Source organism: Mustelus asterias, chromosome 1 (assembly GCF_964213995.1).
Source record: "Mustelus asterias chromosome 1, sMusAst1.hap1.1, whole genome shotgun sequence".
NCBI classification, from domain to species: Eukaryota; Metazoa; Chordata; class Chondrichthyes; order Carcharhiniformes; family Triakidae; genus Mustelus; species Mustelus asterias.
In genome coordinates this window covers 82,890,281-82,909,657 of record NC_135801.1, presented here as the reverse complement: position 1 = coordinate 82,909,657, position 19,377 = coordinate 82,890,281, and the positions used below count along the sequence as shown (strand labels likewise).

The 19,377-nt window shown below is 43.4% G+C and overlaps 1 protein-coding gene across 2 annotated transcripts in view; it reads right to left on the bottom strand.

Moving 5' to 3' along the window:
- Positions 1-19,377, bottom strand: part of LOC144494814 (N-acylethanolamine-hydrolyzing acid amidase-like) — a 66,133-nt gene that overhangs the window by 44,974 nt on the left and 1,782 nt on the right. For both annotated transcript variants that reach the window (XM_078214199.1, XM_078214190.1), the window contains exons 2-5: positions 18,265-18,429; positions 14,091-14,217; positions 12,181-12,271; positions 1,233-1,309 (exon numbers count right to left, since the gene is read on the bottom strand). In XM_078214199.1, the coding sequence (XP_078070325.1) occupies positions 1,233-1,309; positions 12,181-12,271; positions 14,091-14,217; positions 18,265-18,429 (460 nt within the window). The remainder of the gene's footprint in view (positions 1-1,232; positions 1,310-12,180; positions 12,272-14,090; positions 14,218-18,264; positions 18,430-19,377) is intronic.

Below are 19,377 nucleotides of genomic sequence, written 5' to 3'. Positions count from 1 at the left end.
CTTAATGGGCTGGCATGGCCTCCTTCTGCACTGTAGGGATTCTATGATTCTTTATCACAAGGTGGGTCTGCTGAGTCGAGAAACTTCCTGACTTGAGCTATGCTGTCAGTAGCGATGCTGCCCTTCAGTGCAGCAGGAAGGTTGTGCAGTGCAATGCAGTATCGAGGGACTGCTGAACTATTAGAGATTCTGGGGAAACTTTTCCCATTCCGCCCACCATGGGAATTGTAGCGGGCGAGGGTTGGACCATGGAAAGTTCTGTTGACCTCGGGCGGGATTTTCCAGTTTCAGGGCGAGCACGACCAGAAAATCCCATCCCCCCCATCCTTCAAATTAAATATTAAACCTAAGTTCTGTCTGCCCTCTCGCGTGGATATAGAAGATCCCATGGTGCTGTTCACAGAAGAGTAAGGGAGTTTTCTTGGTGTCCTGGTCAATATTTATCCCTCAAGCAACATCATTAAGCAGCTTATCTGATTGTTAGTATCACTGGTGTCCATGTGACCACGCTATGTATAAGCTGGCTAATAAACAAAATAAGAAGTTTAACAACACCAGGTTAAAGTCCAACAGGTTTATTTGGTAGCAAAAGCCACACAAGCTTTCGGAGCTGCAAGCCCCTTCTTCAGGTGAGTGGGAATTCTGTTCACAAACAGAGCTTATAAAGACACAGACTCAATTTACATGAATAATGGTTGGAATGCGAATACTTACAACTAATCAAGTCTTTAAGAAACAAAACAATGTGAGTGGAGAGAGCATCAAGACAGGCTAAAAAGATGTGTATTGTCTCCAGACAAGACAGCCAGTGAAACTCTGCAGGTCCACGCAACTGTGGGAGTTACAAATAGTAACCTGCGTGGACCTGCAGAGTTTCACTGGCTGTCTTGTCTGGAGACAATACACATCTTTTTAGCCTGTCTTGATGCTCTCTCCACTCACATTGTTTTGTTTCTTAAAGACTTGATTAGTTGTAAGTATTCGCATTCCAACCATTATTCATGTAAATTGAGTCTGTGTCTTTATAAGCTCTGTTTGTGAACAGAATTCCCACTCACCTGAAGAAGGGGCTTGCAGCTCCGAAAGCTTGTGTGGCTTTTGCTACCAAATAAACCTGTTGGACTTTAACCTGGTGTTGTTAAACTTCTTACTGTGTTTACCCCAGTCCAACGCCGGCATCTCCACATCATAATAAACAAAAGACAGACAAAATAAAAACAAAAATTGCTTACATTTCTAATCAGCCAGCTGGGAGGAAGATTTCTTTTCAAAAGAGCAGCGATCATAGTTTCCCACCATTTTCCTCTAACTTTAATAAAAAGACAATTATAAACACAAACCTCTGCATTCTGTATCATGGAGTCCTGATTGAACCACACATCTGGTACAACAAACTTGTATATAATGAAGTGCAGGCAAATTGAAAGATTTATGTTAGGCCATCTTCCGCTATTAAGTAACCTTTAATCCAAGTAGATGGCTACTATGGTTACTTATAGGGAAGAAGAGTGTAATAGATGACAGTTCACCAATGGTACTATAAAAGGGCAGCACGGTGGCACAATAGTTCGCACTGCTGTCTCACAGCATCAGGGACCTGGGTTCGATTCCTGGCTTGGGTCACTGTGTGGAGTTTGCACATTCTCCCCATGTCTGCGTGAGTGTCCTCCGGTTTCCTTCCACAGTCCAAAGATGTGTGGGTTAGGTGGATTGGCCATGCTCAATTGCCTCTTAGTGTCAGGGGGACTAGCTAGTGTAAATGCATGGAGTTATGGGAATGGGGCCTGGGTGGGATTGTGGTCGGTGCAGACTTGGTGGGCCGAATGGCCTCCTTCTGCACTGTATGATTCTATTCTATTCTAACTTGTTCTGTGCTTCTATAAACATCACAATTACCCACGGCCAAGTACTAAACTAAAATTCCAATGTAAGTATCTGATTAAGGGCATGGAACCGGGTGGTGATGTGGCATAAGATTCTACTCTTTGAGTCTGTTTTCCTATCTGTGGTACACTGAATTTAGTATTGATCCGTGCAAGCCAGTATACTTTTGGTTAAAAAGGTAATAATTATCTTTTAAAGGGTTACATCATAGAGTGAAAAGCAATGAGATTTTGGAGTTCAAATTCACAAGACATCACAAACACATCCACAAGTGACATCTAGAAAAATCTGATCTTATCTGCTCCAAACAAACATTGGGCCCGATTTTACCATTGCGTTGTGCCCGTTTTCGGGCGTGAAAACGTGGTAAAGTCGGGCGCGAGGCCATTAACACGATCCGTGCCCACGTCCGCGCAGATGACCACTTTACCGAGGCCTGGGAATGGCCGCGATCCGATTTGTGCCCGAAACAGGTGCAATGGCGATTTAAATGCATTTGCATGCATTTCAATTGAGTTAATGAACTGCCCGCCCAACTTTATCAGCATTTCCCCCTTTACCACCGCGTTCGCCAATCCGGAATCGCACCAAAATGAACCTGCTAAATAAAAGTCTGTTTCGGGCGCTCCAGCTGCTGAAGAGGCGAGTTCAGAGCTTCCAACGGCCTCTCTGACTCAGATTGGTGGTGGTGGTGGTGGTGGTGCTGGTGGTGGGGGGGGGGTGGTGGTGGTGGGGGGGGGGGGGGGGGGGGTGGGGGGGGGGGGGAAAGAGAGAGAGAGAGAGGAGGGATGCAGGTCACATCATTCTCTGGTGAGGGGGGAGGGCAAAGGGAGGCCCGATTGTTGTCAGGTTGGGGGGGTGGGGGAAGGCAGATTGTTGTCTGATTTGGAGGGGGGGGGGGGGGGGAGAGGTGAGCCAGATCATTCTCTGGACGGGGCGGGGGAGGAGCGAGGCCAGATCATTCTCTGTGGGGGGGGGGGGGGGGGGAAGGCCAGATGGATCTCTGGGGCGGGGGGAACGGAGGCGGGTAAGATGTATCTCTGGTGGGGGGGGGACGGGGGGGGGGGGGGGGACGGGTGCGCAAGGGGGTCCGGTGCCACTCTGCGGACGATCGGGTGGGGGGGGGGGGGGGGGGGGATGGGGGCAGGGGTCGCGATCGGTCTGGGTAGTGGGGGGAGGGTGGATGAGGGGGACAGTGATGTCTGTGGGGGTCATCGCTCCCGCTTTTCGCTCCTGGGCCACTTTCTCCGCTTTCTGCAGCCCGGGAGCGATCTGACACGGGCGCGCTTTTTCAAATTTTTTCCTAACTGCGCATGCGCAGTTCAGAGCTCCGATCATTTCGGGCGCACTAAGCCCCGCCCACAGTGCGAGTCAGACCCACAATTTTTTTTTCAGGCTGAGTGTGTATGGGGGCGCCTGAAAGCAGATCTCCAAGTCAGATCTGAATTACACCCAGATTCAGCACTTAGAATGAAAATGGTAAAATCAGGCCCAATGTGTTGTAAAAATCCTCACTAAAGACAGTTGATTGGTTTGCTGACACTCTTGACACTGAAAGATTATGACTTTGGCTGAGTTGAAGAGATCTTTTTATGGCAATCATAACCATCAAGACCATTGTGTCAGGTTGCTCTTCCTGCAGTAAGTTCATCCAATTAAATATTGGCAAGATTGAACCCATTGTTTTCGGCTTCCACTCCAAATTCCATTCCATAACTACCGACTCCACCTCTCTCCATGACAACCGTCTGAGTCGAAACCAGACTGTTTGTAACCTTGGCATCATAATTGATCCGGAGGGGAGCTTCCAATCACATATTTGTCCCATTACTTTTCCTACACCCATTGCCCAACTTTGTTCTTGCCTCAGTTCATCTCTTGCCTAACCCTTCATTCTTGGATTTGTTACTTATAGACTTGACTATTCCAATGCACCTTTGGCTGGCCTCCCATCCATTAGAAACTTGAGGTCACCCAAAACGCTGATGCCTGTGTTCTAACCTGCACCAAGTCCTGTTACCCATATTTCTTGTGCCCACTTGATCTATACTGGCTTCCAGTTAAGCAACATCTTGGGCTTCAAAATTCTCATCCTTATTTGCAAACCATTCTATGGCCTTACCTCTCCCTATCTCAGTGATGTCCTCCAGCCCCATAAGTGTGTTAGGTTGATTGGCCATTCTAAATTGACCGTAGTGTCAGAGGGATTTGCAGGGTAAATATATGGGGTTACGGGAATAGGGCCTGGGTTGGATTGCGGTCGGTGCAGACTTGATGGACCAAATTGTCTCCTTCTGCACCGTAGGGATTCTATGAACTCACACATAGTGTGATATAAATATAAACTGCTGTTGTTATATTAATTTTTCCCTTGGAACAAAATTGTTTGAAACACAAGTCATTCAAGCAAGAGGTCTCTAGAATATAAAAGTAGAAATGGCTATATCAGTTAGAAAAGACGCCTGTTGCAGTTCAGTATTCAGTTTTGAATTCTGTGGCACGGAAAGGACATTAAGGCCACTAAAAGGTTCAGTATAGATTCACCAGGATTCTGCCTGATATCAAGAAATACAAATCTGAAGAAAGGCTTGGATAAGTGGTTGGAGGAAAGAGTGATAAATATTCATGGGAATAGGGCAGGCACATGGGCTGGAACTATTGAGAGATAAACACTACCATGATCTGCTTAGGCAACTGCCAGTTTCTGTGTTGTACTTATGGCATATGATGTGATATTGCATCAATGTTAAGCAGAGGAAAGAACAAGACGCTCACTGGAGTCAATTTAAAATTCCAACACTACTACAGTTCAAATTATGATTTAAATCAAACAAAATTGCTTTCCACAAAAATAAAAAAGTTTATACAATTCCCCATAACTACCATCCATTCTACCGACCTGTATGTACTTCACAGATTTAATGATATATTTTTTTTAATTACTCAAGGGATGTGGGTGTTGCTGGCTGGGCCAGCAGTTATTTTCCATCCCTAATTGCCATTGAGAAGCTGGTGAGGAGCTGCCTTCTTGAACCACTGCAGTCCATGGGAGGTAAGGATGAGAATTTTGAAGCCAAGATGTTGCTGAACTGGAAACCAGTTTAGATCAAGTGGGCACAAGGAAGATGGGTACATTCACTGTGCTGTTAGGGAGGGCATTCCAGGATTTTGACCCAGTGACAGCAATGTGGCTGACTCTTAACTACCCTCTGAAATAGCCGAGCAAACCACGGGCAATTAGGGATGGGCAACAAATGCTGTTCTCGGCACCAATGCCCACATTCCACAATGAATAAAACGTGCATGCTTGCTTTCAGTGGCTCATGCACTTAGACACATGGTTCTTTTGTATGTCAACATTTCCCAATCTATCACTATTTAAATACTCTGCCGTTCCGTTTCTCCACATTCATCCATGTTATACTGCATCTGTCACATATTTGCCCACTCACTCAACTTGTCTAAATCATCTTCAAGCCTCTTAAAATCTTCCTCACCACTCACATTCCCACTAAATTTTGTGTCATCAGCAAACTTGGAAATGTTACTTTTGGTTCCCACATCCAAATCATTGATGTATATCGTGAATAGCTGATAGCACTGATCTCTTCAGGACCTCACTAGTCACTGCCTGCCACTTTGAAAATGACCCATTTATCCCTACTCTCCATTCGCTATCTGCTAACCAATTCTTAATCCAGGCCAATATATTACCCCCAATCTCAAGAGCACACTAACCTCTCGTGTGGGACTTTATCAAAAGCTTTCTAAACGGTAGTGGTTGGAGGTTTGGAAGGTGCTATCAAAGGAGCTTTGGTGAGTGGCTGCAGTGTATCTTGTAGATGGTACACACTGCTGCTACGATGCGTCGATGGTGGAAGGAGAGGATGTTTGTAGATGTGGTGCCAATCAAGCAGGCTGCTTTGTCCTGGATGGTGTCAAGCTTCATGAGTGTTGTTGGAGCTGCATCCATCCAGGCAAGTGGGGAGTATTCCATCACACTCCTGACCTGTGCCTTGTAGATGATGGACAGGCTTTGAGGGGTCAGGGTGTGAGTTACTCACCACAGGATTCCTACCTTCTGACTTGCACTTGTAATCACAGTATTTACATGGCTAGTGCAGTTCAGTTTCTTGTAATGGTAACGGCCCAGGATGTTGATATTTGTGGCTGAGGAAGCACTGATAAAAGTACTTATTTATTTATCAGTATATTTCAGTTTCACGACACATCCAGGCCATGCACTGCTCTCTTTTAAGATGCCCCTAGGATTAGTGCAACTTGAGACAAGGAATAAAAAGTGCATGGTCTGCATAGTAATGAGATATGCACATTCTTGCCTGTTATGCTGCAATGCTTAGAGCTTCTCTTTTTTCTGTTCCCACTTATCGGCACGATTCTCTAATGGAGTTTGTCCCTTCAGTTCTTATGGAGGCACATTTTACAACATTGTCTTACATTATGGATGGAACAGGGATTGACGGGATTAGGCCTCTAAACTACATGGTTTTACAGGAATATCTAATGTTTGTGTACCACAGAAACTAAATGCTTTTTCTGTAAAAATGATGCTCTTTTACTGGATCTTAACATTTCACAAATGTTACAGAGAGCAAAGTCATTTGAACCACTGAATTATAGCACTGCTTTGTAATACATTATTTGTGGGGGATTTCTTTCAGTAGAACGTATTGAGACAGTTTCAATATGAGTATTATGGTATGACAGGATATTGACTCACTGAGTCTCAGCAGTGTCAGGAAAGGTTAGATCTATTGAGCAGAAACCCGAGCCAAATTCTAAAAGGTGCGATTTTCATTGCTGTTTTCCTTGCTGTTCGTACAGGCATTGCATAAATAACTAGGTTCGTGGCACTGAGCAAAATCCACAGGGCAAATTTACAGTTTACCAAATGCTAATGTAAAATGGGTCACTCTAATTTTCAGATAACTTAGAGAATATTTACCAAATAGTGCGTACCAGGCTTTGTTTAGTCATATCCTCGACTGCTCAGGGAGACGAGAGAGGAAATTGCTGGGCCTCTGATGGAAATCTTTGTCGCTTCTTTGGACACGGGTGAGGTCCCTGAGGATTGGAGGATAGCGAATGTGGTACCGTTGTTTAAGAAGGGTAGCAGGGATAACCCAGGAAATTATAGGCCGGTGAGCTTGACGTCCGTGGTAGGGAAGTTGTTGGAGAGGATTCTTAGAGACAGGATGTATGTGCATTTAGAACGGAACAATCTCATTAGTGACAGACAGCATGGTTTTGTAAGAGGGAGGTCGTGCCTTACAAATTTGGTGGAGTTTTTTGAGGAAGTGACAAAAACGGTTGATGAAGGAAGGGCCGTGGATGTCGTCTATATGGATTTCAGTAAGGCATTTGACAAAGTCCCACATGGCAGGTTGGTTAAGAAGGTTAAGGCTCATGGGATACAAGGAGAAGTGGCTCGATGGGTGGAGAACTGGCTTGGCCATAGGAGACAGAGGGTAGTGGTCGAAGGGTCTTTTTCCGGCTGGAGGTCTGTGACCAGTGGTGTTCCGCAGGGCTCTGTACTGGGACCTCTGCTATTTGTGATATATATAAATGATTTGGAAGAAGGTGTAACTGGTGTAATCAGCAAGTTTGCGGATGACACAAAGATGGCTGGAATTGCGGATAGCGAAGAGCATTGTCGGGCAATACAGCAGGATATAGATAGGCTGGAAAATTGGGCGGAGAGGTGGCAGATGGAATTTAATCCGGATAAATGCGAAGTGATGCATTTTGGAAGAAATAATGTAGGGAGGAGTTATGCAATAAATGGCAGAGTCATCAGGAGTATAGAAACACAGAGGGACCTAGGTGTGCAAGTCCACAAATCCTTGAAGGTGGCAACACAGGTGGAGAAGGTGGTGAAGAAGGCATATGGTATGCTTGCCTTTATAGGACGGGGTATAGAGTATAAAAGCTGGAGTCTGATGATGCAGCTGTATAGAACGCTGGTTAGGCCGCATTTGGAGTACTGCGTCCAGTTCTGGTCGCCGCACTACCAGAAGGACGTGGAGGCATTGGAGAGAGTGCAGAGAAGGTTTACCAGGATGTTGCCTGGTATGGAGGGTCTTAGCTATGAGGAGAGATTGGGTAGACTGGGGTTGTTCTCCTTGGAAAGACGGAGAATGAGGGGAGATCTAATAGAGGTATACAAGATTATGAAGGGTATAGATAGGGTGAACAGTGGGAAGCTTTTTCCCAGGTCGGAGGTGACGATCACGAGGGGTCACGGGCTCAAGCTGAGAGGGGCGAAGTATAACTCAGACATCAGAGGGACGTTTTTTACACAGAGGGTGGTGGGGGCCTGGAATGCGCTGCCAAGTAGGGTGGTGGAGGCAGGCACGCTGACATCGTTTAAGACTTACCTGGATAGTCACATGAGCAGCCTGGGAATGGAGGGATACAAACGATTGGTCTAGTTGGACCAAGGAGCGGCACAGGCTTGGAGGGCCGAAGGGCCTGTTTCCTGTGCTGTACTGTTCTTTGTTCTTTGTTCTATGTGACATACGGTGATGCTAACAATGTTTTCCAATGTGGCTACTTGTAGATAGCTTACACTATCTATCATCCTTCGGTCAGCCGAGAGCACCGGACCTACGAGCAACACTCTTCTGAGAGCGGAGGATAAAGGGAGCGTGAGGCCCAGGGACCTGCGGGAGGGACAGACGCCAAACAGCACAGTTTGAAAAGTCCAAGAGTGATGTCACAGGAAAGCAGTAAGCTTTCCTTGATATTAGGGTAACTTGATATTAGAGATGGTCTTTCAGTAGCTGAAACTTAAATAACTAAATAAGATAACAGTTAGGGAACAAAGCTAGGACGATAAAGGAGTAAAGAAAAAGTGAATCTAAGAGCAGAAGTAGGTGGTTAAAAGACTGTATGAAAGAGCGGAGTGCAAGATTACACCTCCTAAGAAAATCTAAACAGATGTTTGGGTGAGTACAGTTGGGTAGGTACTTACTATTACTATTGATTATAATCGTTAAGATATCATTCTGTGATTCATTATTTGTAAGAAATATATTCTATAATAGCAAAGAGCAGAGAAGAAAGACCCTAGTTGATATTATTTGATATTAAAATGATTAATTTAACTTAAAGGAGTAAGCCATGGCAGGACAGCTCCAAGCTGTGGTCTGCTCTTCTTGCTCCGTGTGGGAGACCAGGAACGTTACCAGTGCCCAGGACCAGCATGTGTGCAGGAAATGAAGCCAGCTGCAGCTCCTGGAAGCCTGAGTTTTGGAGCTGGAGTGGCATCTAGGGGCATTGTGGGGCATTTGTGAGACAGAGAGTATTATGGATAGCACATATAGAGAGGTGCTCACACTGCAGGCTCAGACTCTAAAGGCAGGAAGGGAATGGGTGATAACCAGACAGAGCAAGCGGAATAGGTAGACATCTCCTGTGACTATTCCCTTACAAAACAGATATACCATTTTGGATACTGTTGAGGGGAAGGGCCTCTCAGGGGATAACAGCAGCAGCCAAATTTATAGCATCATGGTTGGCTCTGCTGCACAGGGGTGGAGTAAAATGAGTAGAAATGTGATAATCATCGGGGATTCAAATGTGAGGGGAATAGATAGATGGTTCTGTGGCCACACAGATTCCAGGATGCGATGTTGCCTTCCTGGTGCTAGGGTCAAGGATGTCTCAGAGCGGTTGCAAGACATTCTGAAGGGGGAGAGTGAACAGCAAGTTGTCATGGTGCATAATGGTACAAATTACATTGGTAAAAAAGGGATGAGGTCCTAAGAGCAGAATATAGGGAGCCACAAAGCAAGCTGATAAGTCAGACCTCAAAAGGTAGCTATCACAGGATTACTACCAATGCCACATTCTAGTCACAGCGGAAACACCACGACATGTAGGATGAATATGTGGCTGAAAAATGGTGTGGGGGGGGGGTGAGGATTTCAGATTCCTGGATGAATCCCTGGGGGAATTCAGATTGGGACTGGTTCTGGGGGAGGTGGGACCTTTACAAACAGGATGGGTTACACCCTGGGCAGGAACGGGACTGATTTCCTTGGGGAAGGTACTTGCTAGAGTGCTTGGGGAGGGTTTAAACTAATATGGCAGGGGAATGGTAACCAATGCAAGGATTCAGAGCAAGAGAAGTCAAGAACAAGAGAAAAAGACAGCAAGGAGATTAAGAAAAGTGATAGACAGAGAAATCAAGGACCAGAATCAGATAAGCACACAATAAAAAATAATAGGAGCAGGACAAGGAACAGTAAAAGAACTAGCCTTAAGGATTTGTACCTGAACGCTTGCAGCATTCAAAATAAAATGGATGAATTGGTTGCACGGTTAGGTGTAAAGGGATGTGATATAGTTGGGATTGTGGAGACGTAGCTACAAGGTGACCAAGGATGAGAATTAAACATTGAGAGCTATTCAGTGTTTAGGAAGAAGAGGGAAAGGAAGAGGTGGTGAAGTTGCCTTGTTGATTAAAGAAGATATTGATACAATATTGATGAAATATATTAGTACAGATGATGTGGAATCTGAATAGGTTGAGTTAAGGAACACCAAGGAGCAAAAAAACATTTGCAGGTGTGGTATACAGACCACCGAACTGTAGTGGTTATGTGGGGGAAAGCATTAGACAGGAAATCAGAGATGCATGTGATAAAGAAACATCGGTGATTATGGGTGACATTAATTTGCATATAGATAGGGGGAGTCAAATTAATCACATTATAACAGAGGAGGAATTTCTGGAATGTATATAGAATGGGTTTTAGTGAGGAGCTGAAGGAAATCAGTATTAATAGAAAAATGTTTTTTTTGGGGAAATCAATGGGATTGAAGGCAGATAAATCTCCAGGGCCTGATAATCTTCATCCCACAGTACTTAAGGAAATAGCCGTAGAAATATTAGATCTATTGGTGGTCATTTTCCAAAATACTTTGGACGCTGGAATGGTTCCTACAGATTGGAGGGTAGCCCACTATTCAAAAGGGGAGGTAGAGAGAAAATAGGGAACTATAGACCAGTGAGCCGAACGTCAGTAGTAGGTAAATTGCTAGAGTCCATTATCAAGGATTTCATAGCACAACATTTGGAAAGCAGTGGTACAATCAGACAAAATTATATATATTAATGATTTGGACGAGAGAACTCAACATATTATCTCTAAATTTGCAAATGATACAAAGTTGGGTAGGATGGTGAGCTATGAGGAGGATGCAAAGATGCTTCAGTGTGATTTGGACAGGCTGAGTGAGTGGGCATATGTATGGCAGATAAATGTGGATAAATGTTAAGTTATCCACTTTGGTAGCAAAAATAGGAAGGCAGATTATTATTTGAATGGGTATAAATTGAGAGAGGTGGATATTCAGCGAGACCTTTCTGTCCTCGTGCGTCAGTTGCTGAAAGTAAGCACGCAGGTACAGCAGGTAGTAAAGAAGGCAAATGGTATGTTGGCCTACACAGCGAGCGGATTTGAATATAGGAATAGGAATGTTTTACTGCAATTGTATAGGGCATTGGTGAGACCACACCTGGAGTATATATGTAGTTTTATTGTCCTTATCTTGTGCAAGAGACAGGATCTCATAGAAACTTATAAAATTCTAACAGGGTTAGACAGGGTAGATTCAGAAAGAATGTTCCCAATGGCGGGGGAATCCAGAACTAGGGGTCATAGTTTGAGGATAATGAGTAAACCTTTTAGGACTGAGGTGAGGAGAAATTTCTTCACCCAGACAGTGAGTGGAATTCCACAGTGGAATTCACTACCGCAGAAAGTAGTTGAGGCCAAAACATTGTGTGAATTTAAGAAGGAATTAAATGTAGCTTAGGGCTAACAGGTTCAGGATATTGAATTTGATGATCAGCCATAATCATAATGAACGGCAGAGTAGGCTTAAAGGGCCAAATGGCCAACTCCTGCCTCTATTTTCTATGTATGTTTCTATGTATCATTGTTTGCAGTGTCTGCGAGTATCCCATCGTTATAATTTTGAACAATATTACTAATATTGCCATGGCCTGATATAATTCTGTTCGCGAGAACCTATGGAATTCCTCCCATGCTGTGTGGTAGGAAAAATACATATTTTGTAATAGTGAGATTTAATTTCTTTACAGTTTGTGGGACAAATACATATTAATCAAAACATTTTGAAATGAACATTTCGACACATGTATCAAATCCACAAGGTAATTCGCGGAGTCAGGTTTAAAAATGTTATAATTAGCAAAGAGCAGCACAGGTATATTAACTCAGAGAAACAGAAGGTTCAACATACCTCTTGCATTTCCTGAAATGGTGAACTTGTTTGGGCTTTGCCCAGTCCATAAACCTACAAAGCCAATGAAAGTTGTTCCTTTGTAGACGATCTGAGTGAAAGATTTTAATTAAAATAGACACAGTTCACATTTCAGCAGCGAATAACACATTTTCCTACGGAATACAGGCTATCATCTGAATGAAAAATGTTAAGCAGCTCATCAGCAAGGAGAGGAATGTTCTACTGCAGTGAATGACTGACTCATGGCAAGGGAGAGGAAGATTAAATTAAGGCAAAATAATTAACATATTAGCTTTGGAATGGATAGTGGTAAAGTGTGCTGCCTGCATTTAATTATCTGTCCACTGTGAAACAACTAAGTATTATATTTTCCAGTTAGAAAAATAATTAATACTTAAGAGCATTTTCACAACCAGGAACAACATTTCAATGTTACACATGATACATAATATGCAAAAACTGTACTGTTAACCATTCCAAGCAGGTAAAATAAGCATCGGCCAGAATTATGTATTATCTGTCCAAACCCCCTCCACAAGGTCAGTCTGGAACTTTCTGTTTTGCTTCCAGCGGATGGTGACCCTTGTTCTGCTATCAGCACATTCTATTATCTGACATTTATGTACCCATTAGCACCTTCCTTAGTCTTTAACACTACTGTTGCCATCCCTTTGTCTTGTGTCCATGTCATCTTTGTCCAATCTCTCCTGAGCTCCCACCCTATCCCTGACCTTCTATTTTGCTTCACCCGCTCTCTTCAACCGTACAAAACCCATCACATTTCTACCTTGCTTTATCTCTGAAGACGATTCACACAGACTCACAACATTAACTCGGTTACTTTTTCCACAGATGCCGCCGACCTGCTGGGCTTTTCCAACACTTTGTTATTACTTCAGATTTCCAGCATCCACAATATTTTCCTTTAGTTTTAGCTAAAATTTAAATTGACCTAACCAGACTGCAAGGTGCACAAATATTCACTATGTATCGAAGATGCACTCATCCATCATCTGATGGTCAGTTGACACTGCCAGGGGGCCGCCCACTACCTTGTTCCAATATTGGACATGCCGCCCTCCAGCATTCTTTGGGCAGGATGATGGTCGGTCTGTAAGCTGCCCTTGCTACTGATTGGTGGCAATTAATATATTATTGTGCGTGGATGAACAGAGGGCCCAGAAGTCGGAATGCCGTCAATGTCCAGGTGCAGAACCTGCCATCAGTGAGTGACCATCTTACTTAGCCCATCTAGGCCTGAGGGGTTTTACTCCCCAACATCACTGTGAAATTACATTTCATGACGGGACAGAAACACACCATTCAGCCTATCGAGCCTGTTCCACCACTCCAATCACATCAAATGCCACTTCTCTTGCTCATCTTCTGGAACCTTGAACATTCCTCTTTTTCACGTAACTAATTCCCTCTAAAAACTCACCAGCAAGATTCTGCTCCCATAATTGTGTTTGATCGGGATTTACACTTTCAAAGCCCTTTTGTGCAAGGAATCTTCTTTCTAACTTCCTCACTAATTTTTTCATTTGTTTCTGGGGAGAAGGTATCTATAATAAGGCCAGAGTTTATTGTCCATCTCTAACTTCCATTGAGAAAGTTGTAGTACTTTAATTATTACCCATCTCACTGACCAATGGAAATAATCTATCATGATTTACCCTCATAAGCTTAAAGATCTTTCAGGCCACTCTTCAACCTTCTCAAGTTTAAGAAAAGTTGTAATTCGTTTTAAGTCTAATTTCTGAATATAATGCTATCATTTCCACTGATGAGCTAAGATTATTCTCAAAAGGTATCTGAAAGATGTATTTTAGTCTAGCAAAGCAAACTGAGATATTCCCCTATAGTTTTTTTAAAAATACACGTTATCATTTTAAAGCAACACCTACCTGACCATTCTTTACAAATTGTAGGTCAACTGTGAGAGATCTTAAAATATCACTGAAGTCATAATCCAGATTTCTACCGTGGTATATGTTTCCTCTTGAATCTTGAGCAACAATGCTAGTGCAAAAACTGAGAACAGTGATATGAATTACACATTCGATCAGATACCAAATACTTGAGTATTAACACAGCAACATGATTATTTAGAATCTTAAGTGTTGTATTAAAAATGATGTTCAAGCAAAAGCAGATATTGGGATACATAGCTAGTAGCCCCCTCAAAGAGGTGAGTTTGTCATGACAACAAATCCTATCCCTGAATTACTTGCAGGCATATTGAACTTTTAAGTAAGTCATGGGTTTATAAAAAAAAAGGATTTGCAAGCAAAAACTGCTTGAAACTGTAAAGTAAACCACTTGCAAGAAAATTCCATCAAGGATTACACTTGACCAACCAGTCCTCAGAGAACGGAATGACAAAGCCTTGTTCTGACAGAGACACTTCAAAGGAAGAGATGCAATGCAAAAACTGGACTGTAAACTCCTATGGAGGTAATTGAGGACGTTTGCCATTTCAGCAGAAAACATCTCCTGTGAATTATATCTCAGACTGTGGACCTGATAGGAGTTGAAATAAAGCAGTTCTGGGCAAAAGAGATGTTTGTGTTTTTCCCTTTCTAATAATGCACACAAAAAGGGGTAAACTCTGATCTCAGTGTGCTAGTCTGGTTTCTAGTTCTACTGTGCCAGTGTGTGCTGTGAGGACCACAGCTGAAGAATATCCTCTAGGTAACCCCGCACTTGCAGGTAATAAAGTTTCTCGTGCTCTCTGATTGCTGGAAGAAAGTCACAAGTCAGCAAAGTCACAGTAAAAAAAGAAACCGGATAACTCCTTTCGGCTAAGCTACAGAACTAAGAATCTCCAAACCAACTGCTCAACTGGCGTTGCTGGTATTGCCCAACTTAACGTATGTAACATGTTACCATTGATTCCTCATGGAACAGCCAAAGACTGATTCGTAAACCTTTCTAACTTGTATTTTTAGTCTCACTTCTCATTTCTAATCTATTTGTGGTGAGTTTTATTATTTTTTCTTGCATTTTAGTAAATAATAATCTCATTCTTTCTTCAACTCAAGAAAGCCTGGATAAATTGGTTCATTTTAAAACATAAATACACTTGGGCTGGGAGAAGATATCCCTGAGGGAAGGGATCCTTGTGAAATTAACCTTTAACCAGCTGGTTCACAATAGTATTAAGAGAGGTTTCCCTAAACAAATTTTGTCCCTGATGATACAAAACCTGTACCTTTTCTATAATTTGCCTTTCGCAAAGGTGACGGCCAACCAAAGGGATTGAATAACCTGGGAGCATAACAATTTGGCGGTATCTCAACTGGAATCATAATAAATTGGGGAATCTCACCTCCCCCCCCACAGTTATACAGGTGAGGCCACACCTAGAATATTGTGGGCAGTTTGGTCTCTTATCTGAGGCAGGATCTTTGTGCTTTGCAGGGAGTGCGGAGAAGGTTTACTAGACTGATTCCTGGGACTGCGGGACTGATGCGAGGAGAAATTGAGTCGGTGAGGATTGTATTCATTGGAATTCAGAAGATTGAGGGGGGAAATCGCACAGAAACCTAAAGGGTGGAAGTTTACGAGATTTTTTCTCAGTGTCCAGCTTGTCTGAAAATGGGAGAGTTCCAGATCCATTTTTTGGGCAGGTTTTCACGTCCAATCTTATACACACTGTCTCTGAAATTTTGGACTGGTCAGTTTCTGGCCAGAGAGGCGATGGGCGGGGCTCAGCTCACCAGACAGCCTGTAGAGGGAGGTATTGCGCATGTGCAGACCTCTGATGCTGCACATGCAATCGCACGGGCCCGTGGCCCGAGATGTATACCCCCCTTGCCCTCTGCCACCCACACCGATCGCGGACCCCCTCCCTCCCTCCCCCACCGATCGCGGATCCCCTCCCTCCCTCACCGATCGCGGACCCCCACCAATCGCATGCAGAGTGCCTCCATTTGCCCTGCCCCCATTGGTTCTGCCCCCCACTCCACAGGCTCCACACCACATTGGCCCCAGTCCCTGCCCGATGGGCATTGCCCTGGTGCTAGGCTGGCATTGCCTAAGGGGCACTCCTGCGTGCACTCAGCCTCCCTGTGGGGCCTTAATGGCCTCCGGTTCCACCGGTGAGGCCAACACGACTGTTCTGCGTTCATGGGGTGCAGGTATTTTCCTCGCCGGAGAGAACCTCTCCTGGTGAGGCCACAAAGTCAAGCGAGCCTGGATAGATTGAGCGCCAGACTCACTAGACACATGGAAATTAACAAACACACAAATTAATCAGCCTCTCACCCATTTCCGGTGAGAGGCTGACCACGCTGACAATCTGGGTGTCGTAAAATTGCACCCATCGTGAAAACCAGCGCCACTCACGCTAGCCGCTTTATACTCAATTTTATGGTATTTTCCCGCCACAAAACAGGTGTAAAGCGGCAATAAAATTCTGGCTATAAAATTCTAATAGGAATAGACAGGGTATATGAAAGAAGGATGTTCCTGATGTTCGGGTGTCCAGAATCAGGGCTCAGTCTGGGGATACAAGGTAGACTGTTTAAGACAAGAGATGTGGAGAAATTCCTTCACCTACAGAGCGGACAACCAATGGAATTCACTACCACAGAAAGCAGTTGAAACCAGTTCAAGAAACAGTTAGATATAGCACTTGAGGCAAAGGGGATCAAAGTATAAGTTGGGATCAGGCTATTGAATTGGATGATCAGACATGATCATATTGAATGGCAGAGCAGGCTTGAAGGGCCGACTGGCCTCCTCCTGCTCCTATTCTCTATGCTTCTATGTCCGGTTGTAACAGAAGGAGAGGAGGGAGATAGAGAGCTAGATTGATAGACTATTCAAGAAGAGTATAGGAGCTGCCCATCAGTTACGGTTGGCAAAGAGAGGGGATAATGCACTGGAGTCAGAGGAACAGAGTGCCCATTTTATTTGATGTGCTCAGAGTCCATTTTAAACCGATAGTTCGTAAGTATTTTCCCACAAACCGGGAAATACAGGTTTCTAGGTGTTCAGATCACCAACAATCTGTCCTGGTTCCTCCATGCCAACGCTATAGTTAAGAAAGCCCACCAACACCTCTACTTTCTCAGAAGGCTAAGGAAATTCGGTATGTCCGCTATGACTGTCACCAATTTTTCCAGATGCACCATAGAAAGCATCCTTTCCGGATGTATCACAGCTTGTATGGCTCCTGCTCTGTGCAAGACCGCAAGAAACTTGTGAATGAAGCCCAGTCCATCAAGCAAACCAACCTCCCATCCATTGACCCCATCTAAACTTCCTGCTGCCTCAGAAAAGCAGCCAGCGTATACAATGACCCCACGCACCCCAGACATACTCTCTTCCACCTTCTTCCATCAGGAAAATGATACAAGTCTGAGAGCATGTACCAACTGACTCAAGAACAGCTTCTTCCCTGTTGCCATCAGGCTTTTGAACGAACCTATCATATATTAAGCTGAACTTCCTCTTCACCGTATCTGTAACTGCAACACTATATGCTGCACCTTACTCTTTCCTTCACCCCATGTTCTCTATGAACGATATGCTTTGTCTGTATAGTGCACAAGAAACAATACTTTTCACTGTATCCCAATATATGTGACAATAATAAATCAAATCAAAATACAAAGACAAAGTGAGGAAGAGTTAGTTAGTTGCCTACATTTTCCAGTTGTTATTGTTTTAACACTAGTATTAATCCAGTTATATGGGTCAATGCTGGTGTTAACATAATACCGACTGGAAAATCTAGGTCAGCTCAAAGTACCTTTACAGGTCACTACTTGTTCATATCACACTGTTTTCTTCACCGTTACACATTAAGGTATAAGATACATTTTCAGGTTGTTCATATTATCTGGCCTTGTAATAGATTTTGTCTGTCCAAGAGTAAGACTTTAATGAAAAAATGTGAATGTTCCAAGGTAAATTATTCCCGAGCGACTACAGGTCCAACTCCTATTTGGATAAGAACATTTGACTGTGTAACCTATTCCACAGGACAAACTGAAGTAGTTCAGGTGGAAAATTGATCAAAGTTTAACAATTTTGATTGTTAAGTGTTAAAGAATGTCAAAGAATACTTACCCAGAGATTTCATAAACAAGGTTTATAAGAAATCCATCTCCAAGCTTTAAACCTAGGGCTTTACTTATTCCTCGAATTTCTGCTTCATAGGGTTGTGGTAATATCTTGCCTAGCTGAGTTGCTAGCTGCTCAACAATGGGAATCACCCACTTCGGAGCAACAAAACTGTAACACAAAAATTTGATTGTTTCAAGAGTATTTGTCATAAACTTTCTTAAAACACAGTTGAAAAATAAACTTGCATGAACAGTTACATTTGTTAAATAGATCAGCTGGTTCACAGTGGAACGGAGAGGTTTCAATAAACAAATGTTGTCCCTGATAATACAAAACCTCTATCTTTCCCATAATCTGCTTTAAGCAAAGATGGCTGGACATGGATTACAGGTTATTCTACTTGCACCATCATGTTGAACGATTTAAGTTGCCTTGTACTAGCCTGCCAAACTCTCTTTGAAAAAAAAATCTGCTGGCCACAGACCAACAGAATATGGTATCAAAATATTGATTGACAATTATATCACGATACAAAGCACAAATACTTGGGAAAGACTGAATGCATAAAACTTACATACTGTAATGAGAAAGTCTGGAAAGGTTCAATTATCTTTCCTAACAACTTTTTCAGATAGAAAGACAAATGTCTGATTAAAAGGCAGCGAATTCTGTTGGATTTCATATTTTTGCAAACCTTGTATTATCAATTCCCTGTGGCAGGCAAGATATGACACTACTGTAGGGCAGCATGGTGGCACTGTGGTTAGCACTGCTGCCTCACAACGTTGATTCCCAGCTTGGGCCAGTATCTGTGCGGAGTCTGCATGTTCTCTCCGTATCTGCGTGGGTTTCCTCCGGGTGCTCCGGCTTCCTTCCACAGTCCGAAAGATGTGCTGGTTAGGTGCATTAGCCATGCTAAATTCTCCCTCAGTGTACCCGAACAGGCACCGGGGTGTGGTGACTAGGGGATTTTCACAGTAACTTCACTGCAGTGTTAATGTAAGCTTACTTGTGACAATAATAAATAACCTTTAAAAAGTTTTGCCATTTTTAAGGAACTGAAAGTGCAAGATGGAAGTGGCACATCTTCCATTGAATATCTGAGATCTGAGTGAA